The 18,953-nt window shown below is 49.8% G+C and overlaps 1 protein-coding gene across 5 annotated transcripts in view; it reads left to right on the plus strand.

The window, feature by feature from the left end:
* The window catches only part of PKNOX2 (PBX/knotted 1 homeobox 2), a 250,170-nt gene that overhangs the window by 222,714 nt on the left and 8,503 nt on the right, over positions 1 to 18,953 (plus strand). For 3 of the 5 annotated variants that reach the window (XM_059183944.1, XM_059183961.1, XM_059183952.1), the window contains 3 exons: positions 5,579 to 5,708; positions 6,177 to 6,274; positions 7,089 to 7,208. The exons of 1 other annotated variant lie outside the window; for it this stretch is intronic. In XM_059183944.1, coding sequence (XP_059039927.1) covers positions 5,579 to 5,708; positions 6,177 to 6,274; positions 7,089 to 7,208 — 348 coding nt within the window. The remainder of the gene's footprint in view (positions 1 to 5,578; positions 5,709 to 6,176; positions 6,275 to 7,088; positions 7,209 to 18,953) is intronic. One more of the 5 variants, XM_059183972.1, reaches the window with a different exon arrangement.

The raw sequence follows: 18,953 nt of genomic DNA on the forward strand, positions 1-18,953 counted from the left end.
CGCCCTTCCTGCCAGACCAATGAAACCTGAGCAGTTCTCTTCTTCCGAGAAGGAATGTTCCTTAAGAGCAGCAGCTGCCACTTGTCCCCACAGGCCAGAAGCGCCTTTCCCTTGAGACTAAAGCCCCCAGCAGGAGAGAAACAGCCACTGGATTAGGTGGCTTGTTTACATGTGATTGGCTTTCCTGAGTTTGGGAGCCCAGCCCTTCCCAGCCAAAGACAGGACTCTGGCCCTGCCAGAATGGAAGGACACTGCCAGGAACAGTGTGTCTGGGGACAGAGGCAACCTCTCCTCCCCACTAAGACACATACACACACTCCCCATCCCGGGCCAAAGCCCAGTCAGGCCCTGCGCTTATTGAGCATCTGTTGTGCACCCAACACTGTGGTCGGCAGCTTGGGGGAATTCAAAGAAAGAACCCTCTTTCCCTCAAAATAGCTGCAACCAAAGCTAAGGAAAGAAGACACGTGCATAAGACAGAGAACCATTATGCTTTATGTGCAGTATATCAGACCAACAGGAAACACTGAAGAAGTCAAGAGCTTGGGCCACGGGCATGCCCAGAGTGAGTCTGGACAAGCTTTCCAGCAGAAGTAAGGTACCCCAGACCAGTCCCCAGCCCCCAGCCCAGGCCAGTTAGCCCACAGACCTGTCCTCTTGGGAGGCTTGGAGAGGTTTGGGGGAGCGCAGTCTGCGCTTGTGGATCAGCAGAGACCCCTAGTGGCCTAGGGGTGGATGGCAGACAGTGGGTCCCCATGGGTAGTGCTGTCCCCTCCCAACTCTTACCCCCTCCACAACTGTTCACCCACCCACCCCCAACAAACAATGGATTCTAGGGAATGGCATTGGTTTTTCTAAATCCTCAGTCGGGATGACCTTTGCAGTGTCATCTAGTTCATGTCCTCTGTTCTACAGGCCTCCTAGTAAGATAAACATTCCAGCTATTTCAAAAGTACTTAAAGGAAAATGTTTCTGTCTGTCTTTGCCTTCCTTTCTTCCTCCCATCAGTTTATTCCGGGAATTTCTTCCTTTAGTGTGAATTTTGTTTCCCCAGCCACAGAAGCCCTTTCCCTATTGACAGTGAAGAGTGGTGGCTCCAGGGACTGGGCCGGCTCCCTCTGGACCAACATCAGACCATGAGGTCAGAGTTCATAGCCACAGTCCCTTCCTTTGCACCACAAACGCCCCACCCCAACACCCTTTGCTTCCAAAAGCAATCCTAGAACCTTTCACTTTTTCTTAGGAAGGCCTTCCTTTTGAACAAATCATCTTTTTGTTGTTGTTGTTCCAAAATGAGATTAGGAATAAAACTCACCCGGTGACTACCGTGACTGATGGCCTGAGGCAGTGAAGGCTTTGCAGCTGGTCCACGAGTAGGGTTAAGGAGGCGCGAGCTCTGGGCCGTTCTAAAGCTGCTCCCCTACCTTGCTTGGCCTGCTTCTGAGAGGCTCTCTGCCTCTCTGTGTCTCAGGGAAGCAGCGCACGAGGATCAGCAGTGTCACAGCTTCTGGGAGGCCTGTGGAGCCTAGCTCGTGGGTTTTCATCCAAGTCCTGGGTCACCTGGTCCAGACCTGGAGACATCATTCCCAGAAAACTCCAAGGAAGTTTTCAGCTTTAGGGCCTTGTCCTGCTTTGGAAAGCAAATCTTAATACTAGAAGGTAGGAGCTCACACACACCCCAGTTTAGTGGGATGGCTCCACCAGAAAGCCAGGCTTCTAGCACTTTGCAGAGGCTCAGGGACACTACGGCCATGTTCTTGGTGGGACGAGGCAGAGTTCTTAAGCTAGATAACCAGCGCAGAGCCCCTGGTTCCTGGACAATTTGGGCAGGGATGTGAGACTCTGGATGCTGAAGAATGTCCCTAAAACTATAACATGTTCTTCTCACCTCTTTATGGGCGCTAAGGAGACTAGAAGGAAACAGCCCTATTTGGGTCCAGACAGAGCATCACCCACCTGCTTGGGAGTCTGATGAGCCCCAAGAGGAAGCTGCCAAGAAGATAAAAATACTGTGTGCTTAGCCAGCATTTTCTCCCTAAGGGGCTTCCATTGCTGCCACAGTATGGAAGACCTAGACTCTTCCCAGAGATTCAGAGCCCCATCGTCTCCGCAGAGGCAAAAGCTCCAGAGAGCCAGACCCAGGGCTCCCCCGGAATGGCTGCAGTCAGGTCACAGAGCTCGTCCAAGGCCGAGGCACAGCTCCCACTTCTGGGGCTTGGCCGGGGCCCAGGAATGTCTTGGGCAAGGTGGCAGGAATGAAGGGGGCACAAAACGAGGACTGACCCCCACGGCTCAGTACGCAGCCCCGGCTCAGTCTCCACTGCTGCAAAGTTGAGAACCCAAGCAGCTCTGGGACCTTCTGAACAGGTTTAAAATCCTGGCTGTGCCAAACTCAGCTCCCTCGCTGAGTGGCTTTAGCCAAAGGAAGTGGAAAGTGACTTATTGGGTGCTGACGTGTGCCAGGCACCCTGCTTATGTCGAGCCTGGGTATCTGACTCCAAAGCACATCTCTCCAAGCGAGCGTCAGTGATGTACTCAGAGCCAAAGAACCTGGGTTCGAGGCACATCTGTGTGACTCTAGGAAGCCACTTCGGTTCTCGGGGCCTCACTTGCTCTGCAGGCAAATAGAATCATCTTTCCCAATAGTGTGGGAGTATTTCATTAAAATGAAATAGCATGATAAAAGAATGTGAATATTCAACGTGTGTAATACATAGGTAGTTTCAGAACCGTTGACCTTTGGGACCAGCCGAAGGCAGTTTTTACAAATACAGATCGCAGAGGGTCTGGTTCCATGACCCTGAAACTCTGTGTCTTTGAAAACACGACAGGGCTCAGGCCAGTATGTGAAATAGGTCATATTTACAAATGTAGGAGTTGGATATTATTTCCCCAGACCTCGGGGACGCCCAGATTTTTCTTCCTCTTTTTTGCCCAGCTACAATGGAGCCATCCCTGGCCCTTCCTGTGGTCTCTGTCCCTGAACGTCTCTTCTCCATTCCTTTGCTGAGCTTGGCTGCCTTTCGGCATGTCCCAACCAATGACCCCCGAGTGGGAGGAGACGATAGAAAAGAGAAGAATCTGATCTAATGCATAAATTGCCTTTAACTACCCAAGCCCAGAACCTGGCACGCAGGCCTGCAAGACCACAGGGCAGGGAACCAGCCAGAGTCTGAATAAGTAGATGAAGTATCCAGGGGATAGCTCACCCTTCTGCCTCTGGCTAGCAAAAATGTGTGTTGGTTGAATCCCAAGGCACACATCTTGTATTTATTTTACTGTTTCACTTGTGTTTTCCTAACCTTGCTGGAAACCTTTTTTCGGGGGAAAAAAAGTCTGGGGCAACTTTTTATGTTGGAAATTCCCAAATGCTTTTCCCCAATGAGGAGCACCATGGCATGAAGTTTCCAGATGAGAGAGAGAATTGAAAAGTCCTTTCCATTAGTTTTAGGGTGAAAGGCATAGAGGGACAACACCCTCTTCTGTTACATTTAACTTCTAACTTTGCTTCAGCTTCAAATAACATCGGCATTGGTTTACATCCTGTGAGAATGGTTGGCAAGGGTATTGGGATGAGGGCAGAATCAACCTTAGATGGAGACAGAGCTGAAAACAGGCTTTGAGGGCTCCTGGATGTCAGTGCTGAGCCAGACACATTTTATAAACGAGACTGATGCTCCCAGAAGGGCTGGGATTTGCTGATTCCCAAATCCATGGTCTTTGCTCTCGTGCCCATGCTTCCTCTGTACTTCTGGGGTTTGAGTGTTTCACCTGTTCACCTTGCCTCCAGTAACTATGTACTGAGCCCCTGTGGTTCCAGGAGCACCTTGTAGCCCGGTTCTTGGCACAGGGTGGGTATTCAGTGTTTGTGGTTGAAGGAGGGCTGTGTTCTAGTCCCATTGCTGTGAACTGGCCGGAGGTCTTGGGCGAGTCTCTTGGGTTTCTAAGAAGCCTCAGTTCCTTATTTGTGCTCAGAGAGTTGGAATATGTAGCATTTAAAGGCTCTTCCAGTTTTTAGGTTTCGGAAAGTGGGCCTCAGTATTAGACTTGAACCGGTTGAGTTGGGAAGACCAAAAGTTGGCTCCAAGAAACTCTAGACCTTCCCTGGAGGCTGAAAGCCCAAGCTTCTCCCCCAGTCCTAAAATGAAAGTTAGGAAGCTTGGGGCCTTCTTTTCCCCCAATGGTAGTCTATTTTCTTGACTGTTTACTTGTCTAAATTCTTACAGCTCATGCGTTAGGACTCCAAGCTGTGAGCATGACAGTGTCAGCCCTTGATGGTCTTCAGAGAGGTTATGTGGTTCAAGCCATTTTCAGATGAGGCACTGTGGTCAGAGGAGCCCAGAGACCCAGGCAGGTCTCCCACCACTCCTTCCATGGCACCTCACTGGCCACCTTCCTTGCTTTCTCCAAAGAAAACCTGGAGACCCCAACCTCCTCTCACACCACAAATTCTCCCTATCCAGCTAGCACCCAGCCCCCAGGCAGGGAGGGTTTATTGCTGCTTCCTGGAGGCTGTGGCCAAGCTCCCTCCCCTCGAGCATGGCATGCGGAGTCCCTCAGCATCAGGTCCAAGCCCTTCCTGGCCCAGCTGTGACATGGCAATGACGAGGCAACCAGAGTGCCAGGAATAAATGTTCTTCTTATCTGCTTTGGCGGCTGCAAAAACAAACAGCAAGGATTGTTTCCTGGCAAAAATGGGGCCTGGCAGGTTGACAGCGTGGGGCAAAAGGGGGCCTCTGTCTGCAGTGGGATTCTGGGCTGGCAGCCTGGGGAAGAGGAAGGAATCGATGAAATGTGCTGAAGGGTGGCTTGAGGTCGAGACTCCTATGACATGCCCTAAAGGCAGGTTGTAAAGAGGCGAGGGCGGCTGTTTCTATATTATTCTTATTGAACAACAATTTTAGTGTCCGCTGTGTGCCAGGCACCTGAGTTAGGTGCTCAGGATTCAAAGATAAAATGTTGGAAGCCATTTGTCCTTGGAGCTGGGTATAATAAATAATGTGATATAGGTCCGTGAGGAGGTAAGTTTCTCGGGGGGAGAGGGTATCTAGGAAGGCATCTGGAGACAGTTCAGTGTGAAGGGTGAAGAGGTGCTAGGCAGATAAAGCCTGGTTCTCAGCCTGGGCCACATGTTAGAACCACTTAGGGAGCTCATAAAACACCAAAGCCCTGGACACACCCCCAACGAATTGAATTACAGCCTCTGGGTTCAGAACCCAGGCATCAGTATGGGAAATTCCAAAGTGAAGCCAAAGTGGGGACCGCTGGTTTATGAGATGATTTGTGTCTCAGGCTTTAGAAGAACAGAATAGCTAAGTGGATAAACATTGTAGGTTGGTTGGCTGGCTGGTTGGTTGGTTAGTAAGTTGGTTGGTAGATTAGTTGGTTTCAATATTGAGCCTTTTTATTCACTGCTTCTAGAGGGCTATGAGAATTGCCTTTCAGATTTGGGCCCTAGATGGAACAGGAAAAAGGGAGGAGGAAAGACAGAAAGAGAGAAAGGGAGAGGAGGAATTTGGGGCTGTGGCTTCTAGGCATTGAGTGACATTGTCACAAACCACGCCTCCCTTACTGCCAGGACCTCCTGCAGAATTCCCCCAATTCCATGTCTGGAGTCTCCAATAACCCCCAGGGGATTGTGGTCCCAGCCTCAGCGCTCCAGCAGGGCAACATCGCCATGACAACCGTCAACTCACAAGTGGTGTCAGGTCGGTGCAAGGGATTGTGGGGAACACTCCTGGGAGGAGAAGGGGTGGCTCCAAGGGGATTCCGGGGGTGGGGGGCAGGGTACCATACAAACAATCTTAGGAAATGGGAGGGGTGCCCTCTCCCAAGAAGGGGATTCCAGCTCAATTCTTGACCACAGCATTCTGTAAGTTTATAGATGACTAGCACCAAGACCTAACTGTTATATTTTAGAACAAATTTGGGTCAAAGTCTCATGAGCCCCTCAAAGACCAAATAAAGCTGTTGTCCCTGCCCCCAAACACTTCCCACCAGAGGCTCTGTTCTCTGGACCCCATTCCCACCCCACCTCACCCCTCCCCAACGGGGGCTTGAGAGCCTCCAGAATTGAAGGTATTTACGTGGGAATGCCAAGTGAGTTGGAAGTCCGTCTTGCCCTCACTCCTACCCACCCTCATGGCAGGGGACCCAAAAACTGGTTGTCTCCTCAGGTGGAGCCTTATACCAGCCAGTTACCATGGTAACCTCCCAGGGTCAGGTGGTCACCCAAGCAATCCCCCAGGGAGCCATCCAGATCCAGAACACACAGGTGAGTGTACGTGCACAGGTGTGTGCTCATGTGCACTAGTTGTGGGGGGAGGGGAACAGTCATAACTGTTTGCTCCCTATGCTAGGCCCTTTACACAAGGGACTTACGTAATCACGTTATTCCTTTAAGAGGTATCATTATGCTCAGTTTCCAGATGGGAAGCTGGTTGTTGGAAAGGCTTTATCAACTCCTGAGATTTCCCTCCCCCTCAGGGTTACATCAAAGGATCCTGCACCTCCTATCCCTGGTCTAGCCCGAGCCACTCCATAGCTCAGTGGGATAGAGTGCACACACAGGTAGGGGGAGGAGGAAGATCTGAAGTCAGGCCTGAGATGTGACATTAATTCTGTCATCTTGGATAAGTCACCTGACCTGTCTGGGCCTCAGAGTTCTCACCCACAGAGAGGGGATGAACACCACTTGCACAGAGCCCTACCAGCTTCCAGGGCTGCTATGAGTGCTAATCACAGTAATGGGGTGTAAGGTGCTTTGCAAACAGTAAAGTAACCTAGAAATGCTAATAACTAGTAGATGGTTTCTGGCAAATTTGTCTCTCCTCTACCCTCTGCATGTCCCCGTTTCCTCTGTGTCCTCTCTCATCCCCTTCTACCTACCCCTCTTCCTCCTCCTCCTCCCTGTCTCCCATTCTCTGAGGGGCTGGTGCAGAGTGAAAGGAAAGGTGACCTCCCCAGGGCCCTGAGAATGAGTTGGGAAAGGGGGTTGGCAGCGAGAGCCTGCCGTCACTATGGCAACAGTCCCTAGCTGCTGGCCCGCCAGGCTGCTGATGCTGATTTTTTCTCCACGTGCCCTGAAGGTTAACCTTGACCTCACCTCCCTCCTGGACAATGAGGATAAGAAGTCCAAGAACAAACGAGGAGTCTTGCCCAAGCATGCCACCAATATAATGCGTTCTTGGCTCTTCCAGCATCTCATGGTGAGTGTGCGTGGATTGGGGGTGTGGAGTGAAGCACAGGGTACTAATAAACCCCCCAGGTTCCAGACTCTGCCGTCTTCCCTGGATCTACAGAGGGCATGGGCCCAGAGAGAGGCTCTCTGGTAGGGATCTCATCTTCCAGAGGCCAAGGCAGAGAGGAGAGGCTTTAGTGGGACCTCAAGCTGGGAGGCTCTCTCTGGTACTTGCTGCTGCCACAAAGAAGGTGACATAAAGTGAGGGAATGAGGACAGACATGTTCTGAAGAGAGCTAAGGACTGGGGGCCAGGATTGTGGTTGCTACAGGGAGCCACATGCTCTCCTGCCCTTCTTCTGGGGAAGAAAATGTGGATCCTCAGCCCAGGCTGTTCTGTTCCCTGGAGTCCTCACCATGAGGGTAGCAGCAGATATGTGTCCCCTTTTCCCTGTCCCTCTGATCAGAGTGGCCAGATGGGGCACCATGCTGGAGGGCGGTGGCTGCAACCGTCAGGTTTAGAGGAGCAGCCCAGAGAGAAATCTCCTTCCTCACACAACCAGCTCAGCTCTGGTGCAGAAAACTGACTGCCTTCATGAGCCTCTTTGGCCACTTCTATGAAAGGGCGACAGAGCCTTGGGTTTAAGCATGCGCACCCACAGCTCTGTGCGCCCAGGGTGGGGAGGTAGATTCTGGAAGCACCAGCAGGCTTGAGCAGTCTACGAGGTTTTGAGGTCTTGGCCTGGCATGGAGGTACCAAGTTAGATAAAAAACAAACACCAAGAGACTGTCTTGGCCTTGAGGTAGAACCAGGCATGAGGGAAACTCTTTTTTCAGAGGGGAGAGAATTCAAACGGTCATGGAAATTAATCATTTGGTCAATCAACAGCTCTTTATTTGAAGTGGGAGTACCTCCAGACACCATGGAGCCTGAGCCTGGGTTGTGTTTCTCCAATACGGGCATCTTAGGGACTCCGGCCCAGAAGCGCTAGGCCCACGCACCCAGTGAACAGTAAGAACTGTTCTGTGGTGACCGATGTGGGGCTGGGGCTCTGCCTCTCCCCCGACATGTCCATCCCCCCAGCTCTAGGGTGTTGGGGCCACCCCAGGGCTTTGCTGAGGAAGCCACTTTGAGAGTACCACCTGGAGAACAAGGAGGAACCTAAGGCAGCCCTCTCTTTTGAGAGAGGGGGCTGGAAGGCCAAGGGTCAAAGTGAGGGGAAGAGGTCAGAGCCTAGTGATGAAGCCCAGGAGCCAGGGCGAGCACCATCCTCAGGCCTCTTGAGAGCAGCTCTGACTCAGTGGCTGACGATGGGGGCAGGAATGGCCAGGCCTCCTGCCTGTTGTGGTTTTCCACACTGTCAGAGAGCTGCAGTGGGCCTGCAAGCCCGGCGTCTGTACTACATGGGAAGAGGGACTCCATGAGGAAGGATCTATCTCATGCACTGGTGCATCACACCCAAGATGGCGGTAGCCGCTCCTCTGCTTCCCATGTCCCCCTTCCCTCCAGCCCCCCACCATAGGTCCAGAGCTGGCTGCACACACCACAGCGCAGTGATGTGTGAACCCAGGCTGAGGGTGTGCTAGAAAGCTCACAGGGTCCTTAGGCGGCCAAACTGGAGCTCCAATCTAGACTTTACCTCTGACTGAAACCTGGACACACTCACGTCTTGGGAAGAAAACCAGGAAGCAATTCAGTAATTGCCAAGGCCCTGGCACATTGAGGTGCTTAATAAATGTTGGTGCCCCGTCCTTCCTGCCCCACCACCCCCACCCCATGCATTTTTGACTGATGTGAACACACCTCCAGCCTCACTTCTGAGAGAGAGAAAAGGCTAGGAGGGAGAGGAGGCTGCCTGACCAATTCCCCTACGTACTAGCCCAGTCGCTCAGGCCAGCACCCAGAACTGACCCCCATCACCCGAGCCGGGGCTCTGCCTCAGCTACCTGCCTCTCCCTATTTGCATCTCCCCCCTGATGTAAGTCTGAGCCTGAAACCGGAGGGTCATCTTATCAGCCCCTCCTAACTGGTCTCCCATCTGACCTTGGACTTCAAAGTTCACAGGCTCCCCTCTTGCCCCCTTCCGGCTGAGCGCCCCTCGGTAGCTTAGGGTCATTTCTTTCCACTCATGGCCACTGTCCCCTGGACCAGGGATGGCAGAGGAAGGTAGAGGTGGAGAAGAGGGGCAGGGGGAGTCACTGAGCACAAAGCAGAGAAGGAAGGATCCAGATCAGCTCTACAAAAGGGACCAGGAACCATGGCGAGGGCTTGCTGAAAAGCATGAGTAAGACTTTCTGCTCACACCCTCCCAGGCCTGGACCCTCTCCAGCTCAGAGTACACTCAGTGTGGATACTATTAATAAAGCACTTAACATTGGCAAAGTCTTCCCCCACTTAATGCCTTCCTCACAGCGGCCATCAGGAGAGGACAAGGGAGTGACCCCCAGGCCTTTAAAAAAAAGTCACAACTCAGAACTTGTGGACTGGGGAAGGAAGGGTCTGTGGAGAAGTCGAGGCTCTAGGGACACAGCCTGGCACAGCTATCCTCTGCAGGCCCAACTTGGGCCGTGGATCAGTCTGGCTACCCAGATCCCAGTGGGCGCACAGGCCCCCAGGCCCCAGCTCAGGAGAGGCTCTGAAGACTGGGTTAACAAGGGCACAGCCAAAAGAAGCTAGGCTTCAGAGCCAGATGGACAGGGTTACAAATTGAGGCCCCGCCACCAGCTGCGCAGTCTCTCTGAGTCGATTTTTTTGAAAAAAGATAATACCCGTTTCCCACGCTTGTAAAAATTAAATGAGAGAAAATGTATGAAGAGCAAAGCCTGGTACACAGGCACGTGTAAGAAATGCGAACCCTCTTTGAACTGTCTAGAACCATGGACTAAGAGCAAGTTTTTGAGAATCAGGCACACAGCTTGTGGAGATTAGAGGTGGATGCCCTACCTGTTGTTCTGATCTGTAACACCTACTGATTTTTACCATCATTTCATTCTAAAAACATACTGATGGATACTGTTGCTTACCTGATCTGCGTATATATGTCTGTGTCAAACGTACCTGTCTCATAGCTCTGACTCAGCTGTAAATTGCTCAAGAATAGGGGTCATACGTTATACCTCTTATGGGGGCCCTAAAGATTTGATTCCCAAAGTGTGTACCTTTATAGGATGTTATAGGTGTTGCTGTCAAGATGGGGTGAAAGAGCTTGGGAAAATCTGAGTTATACAAAGTTCAGCTCAGTTCTTGATTCTCAGTGTACCAGGGGCATCGTGAATTCGCAAGAGGGGGCATAGTGGGAAGCTTTCCCCAAACATATTTGGTAACATATTTGATTACGCGAGGTCCCCCTCTCCTACCTTGCTTTCACTGTGTCTTTGAGGAACAACTCTGAGACTACAGCTCTTGAGAACTCTAACTTTGCAGTAACACCATATGGCCATAAAGTAGCTGTTCAGTTTTAGGGAGAGAGGGTAGAAAATGTTTGAAAAAGGACAGATTTCACTATCCAGTGGATGGTCTCCTATCCAATCCAGTGCACTGGGGAGAACTCACGTGTTGATTGGCCAGTTGGAAAAGTTGGTTGAAGAAAGAAAAAGCCCTTATAAAGATAGATTTTTTAATTTAGAAGGTACACATATATATTGATTCGCTAATGTCTTGATATAGGGCCAAGATCTTTTTCTGACGAGAGGTTGTCCTTTTACTTGCACAAACCTCTCCTATAATAGAACATCTATAAATTCCATCTTTATTTAACATAGGATAAAAAATTTCAAGTCTGGGAAGTAATCTGGCTGTGGGATCTTTCTAGATTTTTGTTATGTATTCCAGCCGCTTACATTTGTCCCAGTTGATAATTTTTAAGGAAGTCAGAATCTCAAATCTTTCCAAAGCATCCCACTTAGTTTTCTTAGCAAGAATAACTTTCTTGTGGCGCTTATGTTTTATTGGTTTACAGAATAGTTAAATTATATCATTACACTAACACATGTAACTGGTATAAACCAGCCTGGAATCAAACACTGCTGACTTCCTGATAAACAGATAAATGGTGTAAGGACCATTCTGCACGGTTGCCTATCTCGAGCGTCTGGGACGATGTGCATGGCAGTTTCCATGGTTTGCAGAAGAAACAAAGCATTGTAAATCTACAGTCTCAGCTGGTAGAGATTGTTCATTCAAACTTTTGTAGTGAATATTAGTTGTTCCTGTTGTCTTCTTTCCCTCAGGGACCAGTTAGTATTCTTTGATTCCTTTCGTCCTGTGTCTGAGGCTTCTTGTCATTTCCACTGCTGCGTGGCATTAGCAGCTACAGACATGGATTCTGATGACAGAATGCTCCTGAGATGGGACTTAAACCCCAGAGCCTTTTTGTTGTTAGGCTACAGCGTGAGGTTAGGAAGGTTTCATCCATTAGCTGCTTGCTATGGGGTCCCTGAAGAATCCCATGATACTTTCTTGCTGTTGTCTTTTGGCTGAAAGAGGCCAATCTTCTGCTGGAAGCAATCACTCCACAGCAAACGCAGGCTGGGGGGAACTCCAGCAGAGGGTCCTGTCCACAGAGGATGGAGGGAGAGGGCTGCTCTTCCTGCCCAGCTTCTACCCCCAGCCCCTCTGCTCCAGACCCCAGTGCCCCTCACCCTGGCCCAGTTATTCTGCTCATTTCTACCCAGAAGTGGGCTGTTCTCTGTGCTGCTGTCACCAAAGCACAGGAGCAACATTACAGAATATTCTCTGCATGTGGGGAGATCCCAAAGAGGAAACCAAGCCCCAGCAGGCCCAGCCATACACCGAAGCAGCCATGCCTTCATCAGTCACCGTGGCAGCCCAATTCGCGCTGCGCATCTTCGGGCCTCACCTCATGTAATCCACCCAGCCAGCACAGGGGCTGGTACATTTGTTTATTTGAGAGAGAGAGAGAGAGAGAGATCGCAAGCAAGGGGGAAGGGTAGAGGGAGAAGCAGATTCCCCGCTGAGCAGGGAGCCCGGTGTGGGTGGGACTCGATCCCAGGACTCTGGGATCATAACCTGAGCCAAAGGCAGACGCTTAACAGACTGAGTCACCCAGGGCCCTGCTATCCTCGTTTTACCAGTAACAAAACTAGACTCAAAGAAGGGAACATGTTTCCCAACATCTCATGGGATTCGAACCCAAGTCTGTGGCTCCTCGAGACTCTAGTTCCTCACCCACGAGGCTATAGTCCTTCTGCATTGACCCAAGAAATCAGAGCATCTCTCGGCTCCCACATAAAGTCTAGGCGAAGCAAAGGGGACCCCTGGCTCTCAGTGGATGCTGTCAGTGGGCATTGTCCGTGGAGACACAGAGCCCTGTCCTGGGAGGGGAGCAGGAGAGCTACCTGCCACCCTAGTTTTCAGATTCACTGAGGCAGCCTCACCATCCCTTCGTTCCCTCTCCCTTCTCCAACGCTCACATCCGCAATCCTGGAGTGGCATCCAGCCAGCGTCACCATTGGACCCTGCTCGCTGCCTCCCCACCCTGTGTGTGAGGGGCGGCTGCTTTCCCACCCGGCCACGTGCAGCTGAGGGCCTGCTTCCAGGGCCCTCATATGAGCTCTGCAGCTGTCACAGAAGCCAAGTGCCCAAAATGCACCAGGGGCCTTCCCTCTTTTGACTTTTTTTTTTTTTTTTTAAGATTTTATTTATTTATTTCACAGACAGAGATAGGCAGAGAGACAGGCACTGAGAGAAAAGGAAGCAGGCTCCCTGCTGAGCAGAGAGCTCAAAGCGGGGCTCGATCCCAGGACCCCGGGATCATGACCTGAGCCAAAGGTAGAGGCTTTAACCCACTGAGCCACCCAGGTGCCCCATCTCTTGACTTTTTTTTAATTGAACTAGAATTCACATACCTCCACTCACCCTTTGTAACTCAAGTCAGAAGGTTTTCTGTATGTTTAGCGTTGTGCAGCCATCCCCAGTATTGAATTTCAGAATATTTTCATCAATTGAAGAAATTCTGTTACCCATTAGCTATCACTGCCCTGCCCTTAGAAACCAATAATCCACTTCGGGTCTCATCAGATTTGCCAATTTCAGATCTTTCACAGGAATGGAATTTTATTATATGTGGTCCTCTGTGAATGGTTTCTCTCACTCTACATCAGGCTCCCAAGATTCATCGTGTCGTAACATACATCGGTGCTTACTTCTGCTTCGTGGCAGAACAGGATCCCACTGCATGGACATACCACCCTTGGTTCATCCACTCATTAGCTGGGGCACGTTTGGGTTGTTTTCTACTTTTCGGCTTCTGAGTAACGCTGCTATGAACATTCCTGCACTCCACCTGATCTGAGCCTGTCCAGATCTGAGCGCATCTTTGTCAGATTTCCAGCTCTTCTCACCCACGGCACTGGAGCCTCACATGTCCCCCACTGGGGGACACAGGCTGCCACACACCCGGGTACAGCGTGTGTCCTGCCCGTGGGCTCCCAGCCAAGGAGGGTGTGTGGACATGAAATCCAGCTGGTTGCCTCTGTGCCTTGGTGTAAATCTTCAGTGACTCAACAAACACTCTCTGTGCGTCCTGCTTGCCACCTTCCCTGTGCCTAGCATTCTCCTAAGCCCCAAAGACATACACATGGATCCCTGTCAGAGATGCGCTTATGGGATCCATCTCCAGCTGGCTTAGAAATGGCGATGTCTCTTACAGTGTGTGCTCTGTGGAAGGGGCATGGTACAGGGAGGCAGGCCCTGGATTTGAGCGTTGCATGCCTTCTTACCTATCCAGGGGACCAGGGCACGTTGCTGGGTCTCATCAGATCTCCGTCTCCTCTGCTCTAAAATGGGAATCACGATATCCAGTCCACAGCACTATTGTGAAGATTGAATGAGATGAGCGAGAAAGTACTTTGTCCTGATCCAAACACAGCTGCTGTTGCAAATGCCTCCCGTCTCACTCCGGGAGTCCCCCTAATCCACCCTGTCTCAGGAAAAGCTGAGAGAAATCTTGACACTTCTAGGGAATCTGTGACGAAAAGTAAGAAAACTTGAAAAGCAAAAAAATAGCTCAGAGAGACTTAGACCATTTTTGTTCCAGAATATCTTGCCTGCTACTTTTTCCTTCAACTTTGTTACACGATCTGAAATTCCACTCATCAGAGATCGACTTCAAAGTATCCAATCCCTGTCAAAAACAGACGCCAATGGAAAGGCCGAGATGCCATCTTTCATTCACAGCTTAGTATGAATTAGTTCCAAAGCTTACTTTTTTACTCCCACTCAGCTAAGATCAGCTTCATGGGAAGAGTGCCAGCGCTTGTTAGCAGTAGCAAATGAAGATTAGAATATTTTTTAACACAGTATTTTGAAGAGGCAAACCAGAATGGGGCACCAGGGGAAAGGTTTCTAGCAATTGTTCTTCCCCTCTTCAAGGCCCCTGACCTTTAAGACTCTGATGAAAGTTTTATCTGTATCATCACGAATATAGTTTTAAGACATTTGACCCTAAAGTCCTAGCAGCCAGAGGCCTCAAATTCAGAAAGCTGACTGCAGGGTCACATGATGACGGCCCTGGGGCTCTGAGAAGAGGTGCTGAGAAGTGGCAGTAGGGCCCAGGAAAAGACAAGAGGACGAAGCCTGTGCTCCCCCACCTCAGAATTTCCTCAAATCTAGACCACCCCCTGAAATTAGAGTGAGATTGGCTCTTTATCCCTGAGTCTTAAAAGCTCCTTTCCACCAAAACATAGATCTTTAACTAAATCAGCCTTTGGGGGCTAGCCTGGAAAGCTAACTATTAAAGAAATAACTTGTTTCTATGGGAAAATGGGATCTAAGTCCCAAATACTGTATCTGTCCACTAACACCTAAGTCGTGGGTATAAGACATGATTCCAGCACTCGAGGGACTGATAATTTAATTGGGGAAATAAATTACACATCTAAACCAGGAGTGGTCAACCCATGCTGTAATCAAGTATTAGCAGGGGCATACACACTCAAGGGGTCCAAGAATGGAGGAAGTAGTACAGGTGAGAGAAGTTTGCCTACCTGTGCTTGTCAGACACATCCAGACTAGCGTGTCTGGGACTGAACATCGCATTTCAAAAGGTGCTTTGAGAAGTCATGTCCAGAGAAGAGCAGTCAGAGTAGGGAAATGTCTGTTCAAATGACTTTTAATGGGAAACAGGTCATATGATGAATGGTTAAGGGGACTGGGGATGTTCGGTCCGTAGAAAAGATTTGTTTCTCTAGGGCCAGTATGGTATAGTATAAGGAACAGGGTTTTGGAGGCAGACAGACCTGAGACTGATCCAAGCTCCATTTTTTTTACTTGCTGTATGACCTTGAGCCAGTCAACTGGCATCTCTGATGTTAATTTCCTCTTCATAAAATAAAGATAATCATATCCACCTATGGCAAAGATGGTCAATAATACGTTAAAAAGCGCAGTGCCTGACAGATGGTCTAGCCCAGAGGTGGAACGGACGTGGTTGAAGATACAGGGGGTGTGAGTCTTGGCTCTGCCACTCACTGGAGTGAGTGGAGCCAGTTTCTTAACACTTCTGGGCTTGGTTTCTCATGTGTAAAACGTGAATAATGATGCTTGTTTCATAGGTGCCTGGAAAATTCAGTGAGGTATTTTGACAGAGTACTCTGTGAATATTGTTAAGTATTCAAAGTTAGCCAAGGGCACCTGGGTGGCTCAGTGGGTTAAGCCTCTGCCTTCATCTTGGGTCATGGTCTCGGGGTCCTGGGATCGAGGCCCGTGTCAGCAAGGAGCCTGCTTCCTCCTCTCTCTCTGCCTGCCTCTCTGCCTGCTTGTGATCTCTCTCTCTCTGTGTCAGATAAACAAATAAAATCTTAAAAAAAAAAAAAAATCAAAGTTAGCCAGAAACTGTAGGCATCCAGTAAGTGGTTGGAACTCTTGTTATGAAGTAAGAGACAGTGCTGTCGACTTCTGTGTGAAGGGCAGTCTAGGCTCTCTGGCTGGTTGAGTAAGGAGAAGATTTGAGTCCAATAGAAAGACTTTTCCAACGATCAGCAAAAGGGCTGCCATGCGGTAACACTGGTCCCGCAGAGCCACGCTTCCCCCCGTCTTCAGGACGGCACACCCAGAAAGTGATAGAAACCAACCATACCACTTGAAGCTGGGGACCAGCTGGCAGACTCCCACTGAGCCACCCTGGCACTGTCTCTGCACACCTGTAACTGGTTTGGGGGTATCAGTGAAAGCGCTGGTATCAAGGACACCAGCCCAGTGCAGGAGCTGGCCTTGGGGACTTCCAGGGCTCTGGGCATGAGTGAGGTCTTGCCTTAAAGAAGCCTTGCACAGGATGCTGATGCACAAACTTAGGGTTTAATGGAGGAGCTGGGATCTGGGCCAGGTCTGGCAGGGAGTCTAGGATTTAGGATGGAGTAGGAAGAGAAGGACGAGTTGGATGGGTGAGAATTCTTTCCTGATTGACTATCAATGGCCTTGTCTGGCCGGTGATGGTTGCCGACCAAAGAGACAGACCCCTCCTCCTAAGGTCATGAGCGTGAAATACTCCTCTACCCTTCTTCTCCCCTCTGGAGCCTGGGGAACTGTGTAGCTCTGTGTCATGCCACGACTGTTGTCTCTCCCCTGCTGCTCAGGCATCTGTACCTGTAGAGCTTCGGTGGAAGGTACACCAGGTCCTGGAAGTCAGGCTAACCATGGCTTGGCTGCATTCTCCCTTCTGTGCCAGGGAAACGGGAGATCTTGGATTCCTGCCTGTGACGTGAAACTGTTTTCTCCCGCCCACCCTTCACTGCAGGGACAAAGAGAAAACAGACCCCGGAAGCTGCCCTCAACTCCCCAGGACAGATGGAGAGTGCTGGAAGTGTAGTCCCAGGGTGTGGGCCACACTGACTGCTTGAGCACCAGGGAGTCCCAGGGAAGGAGGGAGGTTGGTGGTCTCCATCAAAGATAGGGCCTTGTTGACAATTGGCTGGTCAGTTGCAAGGCTGGATGGAGCTGGTCTGAGAAGACAGGGGGTGTGGGAGGCCATTAGCTTGCCCTGAGCCCCAGGACACTCCATGGGGGTCTGCAACTCTCAAATATTCTACCTGAAAAATGGCTAGCAGAGATTTACAATTTCTAGCATCCCCCCAAGAAGCCTAAGACCCAGACTAGGGGAAAACACCCCATTGTATGCACACAGAGCTGGAGTAGTCCCAGAATCCAGGAAATAAAACCATTTGAAAGAATGATTTCCATCCGCACATCTCTCCATGCTCAGAAGGAGGTGCTGAGGGCTCTCGCCATCTGTCAGAAAAACAACCTGTGGCTTTCACAGAGAGGGAGCCACGTGTGTCATGCAGCAGATTTATTTTATTTGTTATGTATCGATTTATTGAACAAACACTGAGTGCCAGGCACTGTTCTAAGAACCTTTCAGATATTAACTCATTGAAATCGTATTACCATCTCAGGGTAGGTGGAATTATTTTCCCCATTTTACAGAAGATGAACCCTAGTAACAAGCTCAAGGTCTTGAGAGAGTGAGAGACCAGTATTCAAAGCCTGACAGCCTGGCCCTGGAGTTCATGTTCTTCCCCCCTTCTTACTGTGCTGCACTGAAGACTCCTCTAGAAAGCTGCCCAGTGTGCCTCCATAGACCCTAAGTACCCCAGTCTTCTCCCAACAAACATTCATGGAATAGACACTTGCAGGAAAGTCCCTTTTAGCAAGTAGGGCAAGTAGGGCAGCCTGATCCCAGGGAGTTGATTCACTGATGCTCCCCACCCTGTCCCACTCATCTTCACTCACAAAGGCCCACAGCGAATGGTGACAACCACCAGTTACCCACTTAGGTTCCTATGATCATCCATTCCTTGAATACATACTGAACACTTACCAGGCATTTTCTTTGGCACTGATGAGGTGGGGGTGGAAAGAAAGGCAGGGGTCCTTTTCCTCAGAAACATGCAGCATGTCTGGTTGGGGTGACAGCTAAACAAATCATCCATGTAGCATATGGAACCCTATGGGATAAGTGCTCCAACTCATAAGAAAGGTGTCCCAGTGGGCACGAGGCACTGGGGGCAGGTTAGGAAGGACCAGTCTTGCTTGCTACAGCATGAAGGATGGATTGAAATAGAAAACAGAGGGAGGGAGAATAGTTCCGAGATTGTAGGACGGTGAAAAATAGGAAGGCGGTTAATTTTTTACAATGGAAAACTATGAGCAATGAAAAATGAATAGGTCCAGAAACACCAAATAAATGTAGATTAGTCTCACACCTATACTTCAGAGTGAAATCCTGTGTGCTAATGGATTCCATTTATATAGGGTCCAAATACCAGGGAAAAGTAAACTATATTGTTTAAGGATGTAACATAGATAGGAAAACTACAGAGAAAAGAAAGAAAGAAATTACCATAAAAAACAGGTTATTTTCGGGGAGGATATCTTTGAGGGTAATGATTGAGAAGGGGCATGAAGGGGGCTTTGGGTGTTGGTAGTATCTTATTTTTTGACCTGAATGGTGGTCCCACTTGTGATTAATAGATAAAACTATATATTTTCTTTGGATCTTTCTGTGCAGGTACAATTGTAAAGGGGAGAGGAGTAAAAAGGAGCAATAAAAGAATGGAAGGTCTGCACGAGGTGCATGATAATAAGAAAGAAGAGTTCTTGTGGTGTTTACTGGGTTTCCCTCTGCTCTAAAAGGCTCGTTTTTTCCCCATTTACCACCTGTGAAATCAGGGTGCACCTGCCATCGATGGCATCTCAGATGTGATAAAATGTGGTTGTTTCAGGATCCTCACCATGCCAGCTGCCTCCATCGGGT

The sequence above is a fragment of the Mustela lutreola genome, chromosome 1, assembly GCF_030435805.1.
Source record: "Mustela lutreola isolate mMusLut2 chromosome 1, mMusLut2.pri, whole genome shotgun sequence".
Lineage (NCBI taxonomy): Eukaryota > Metazoa > Chordata > Mammalia > Carnivora > Mustelidae > Mustela > Mustela lutreola.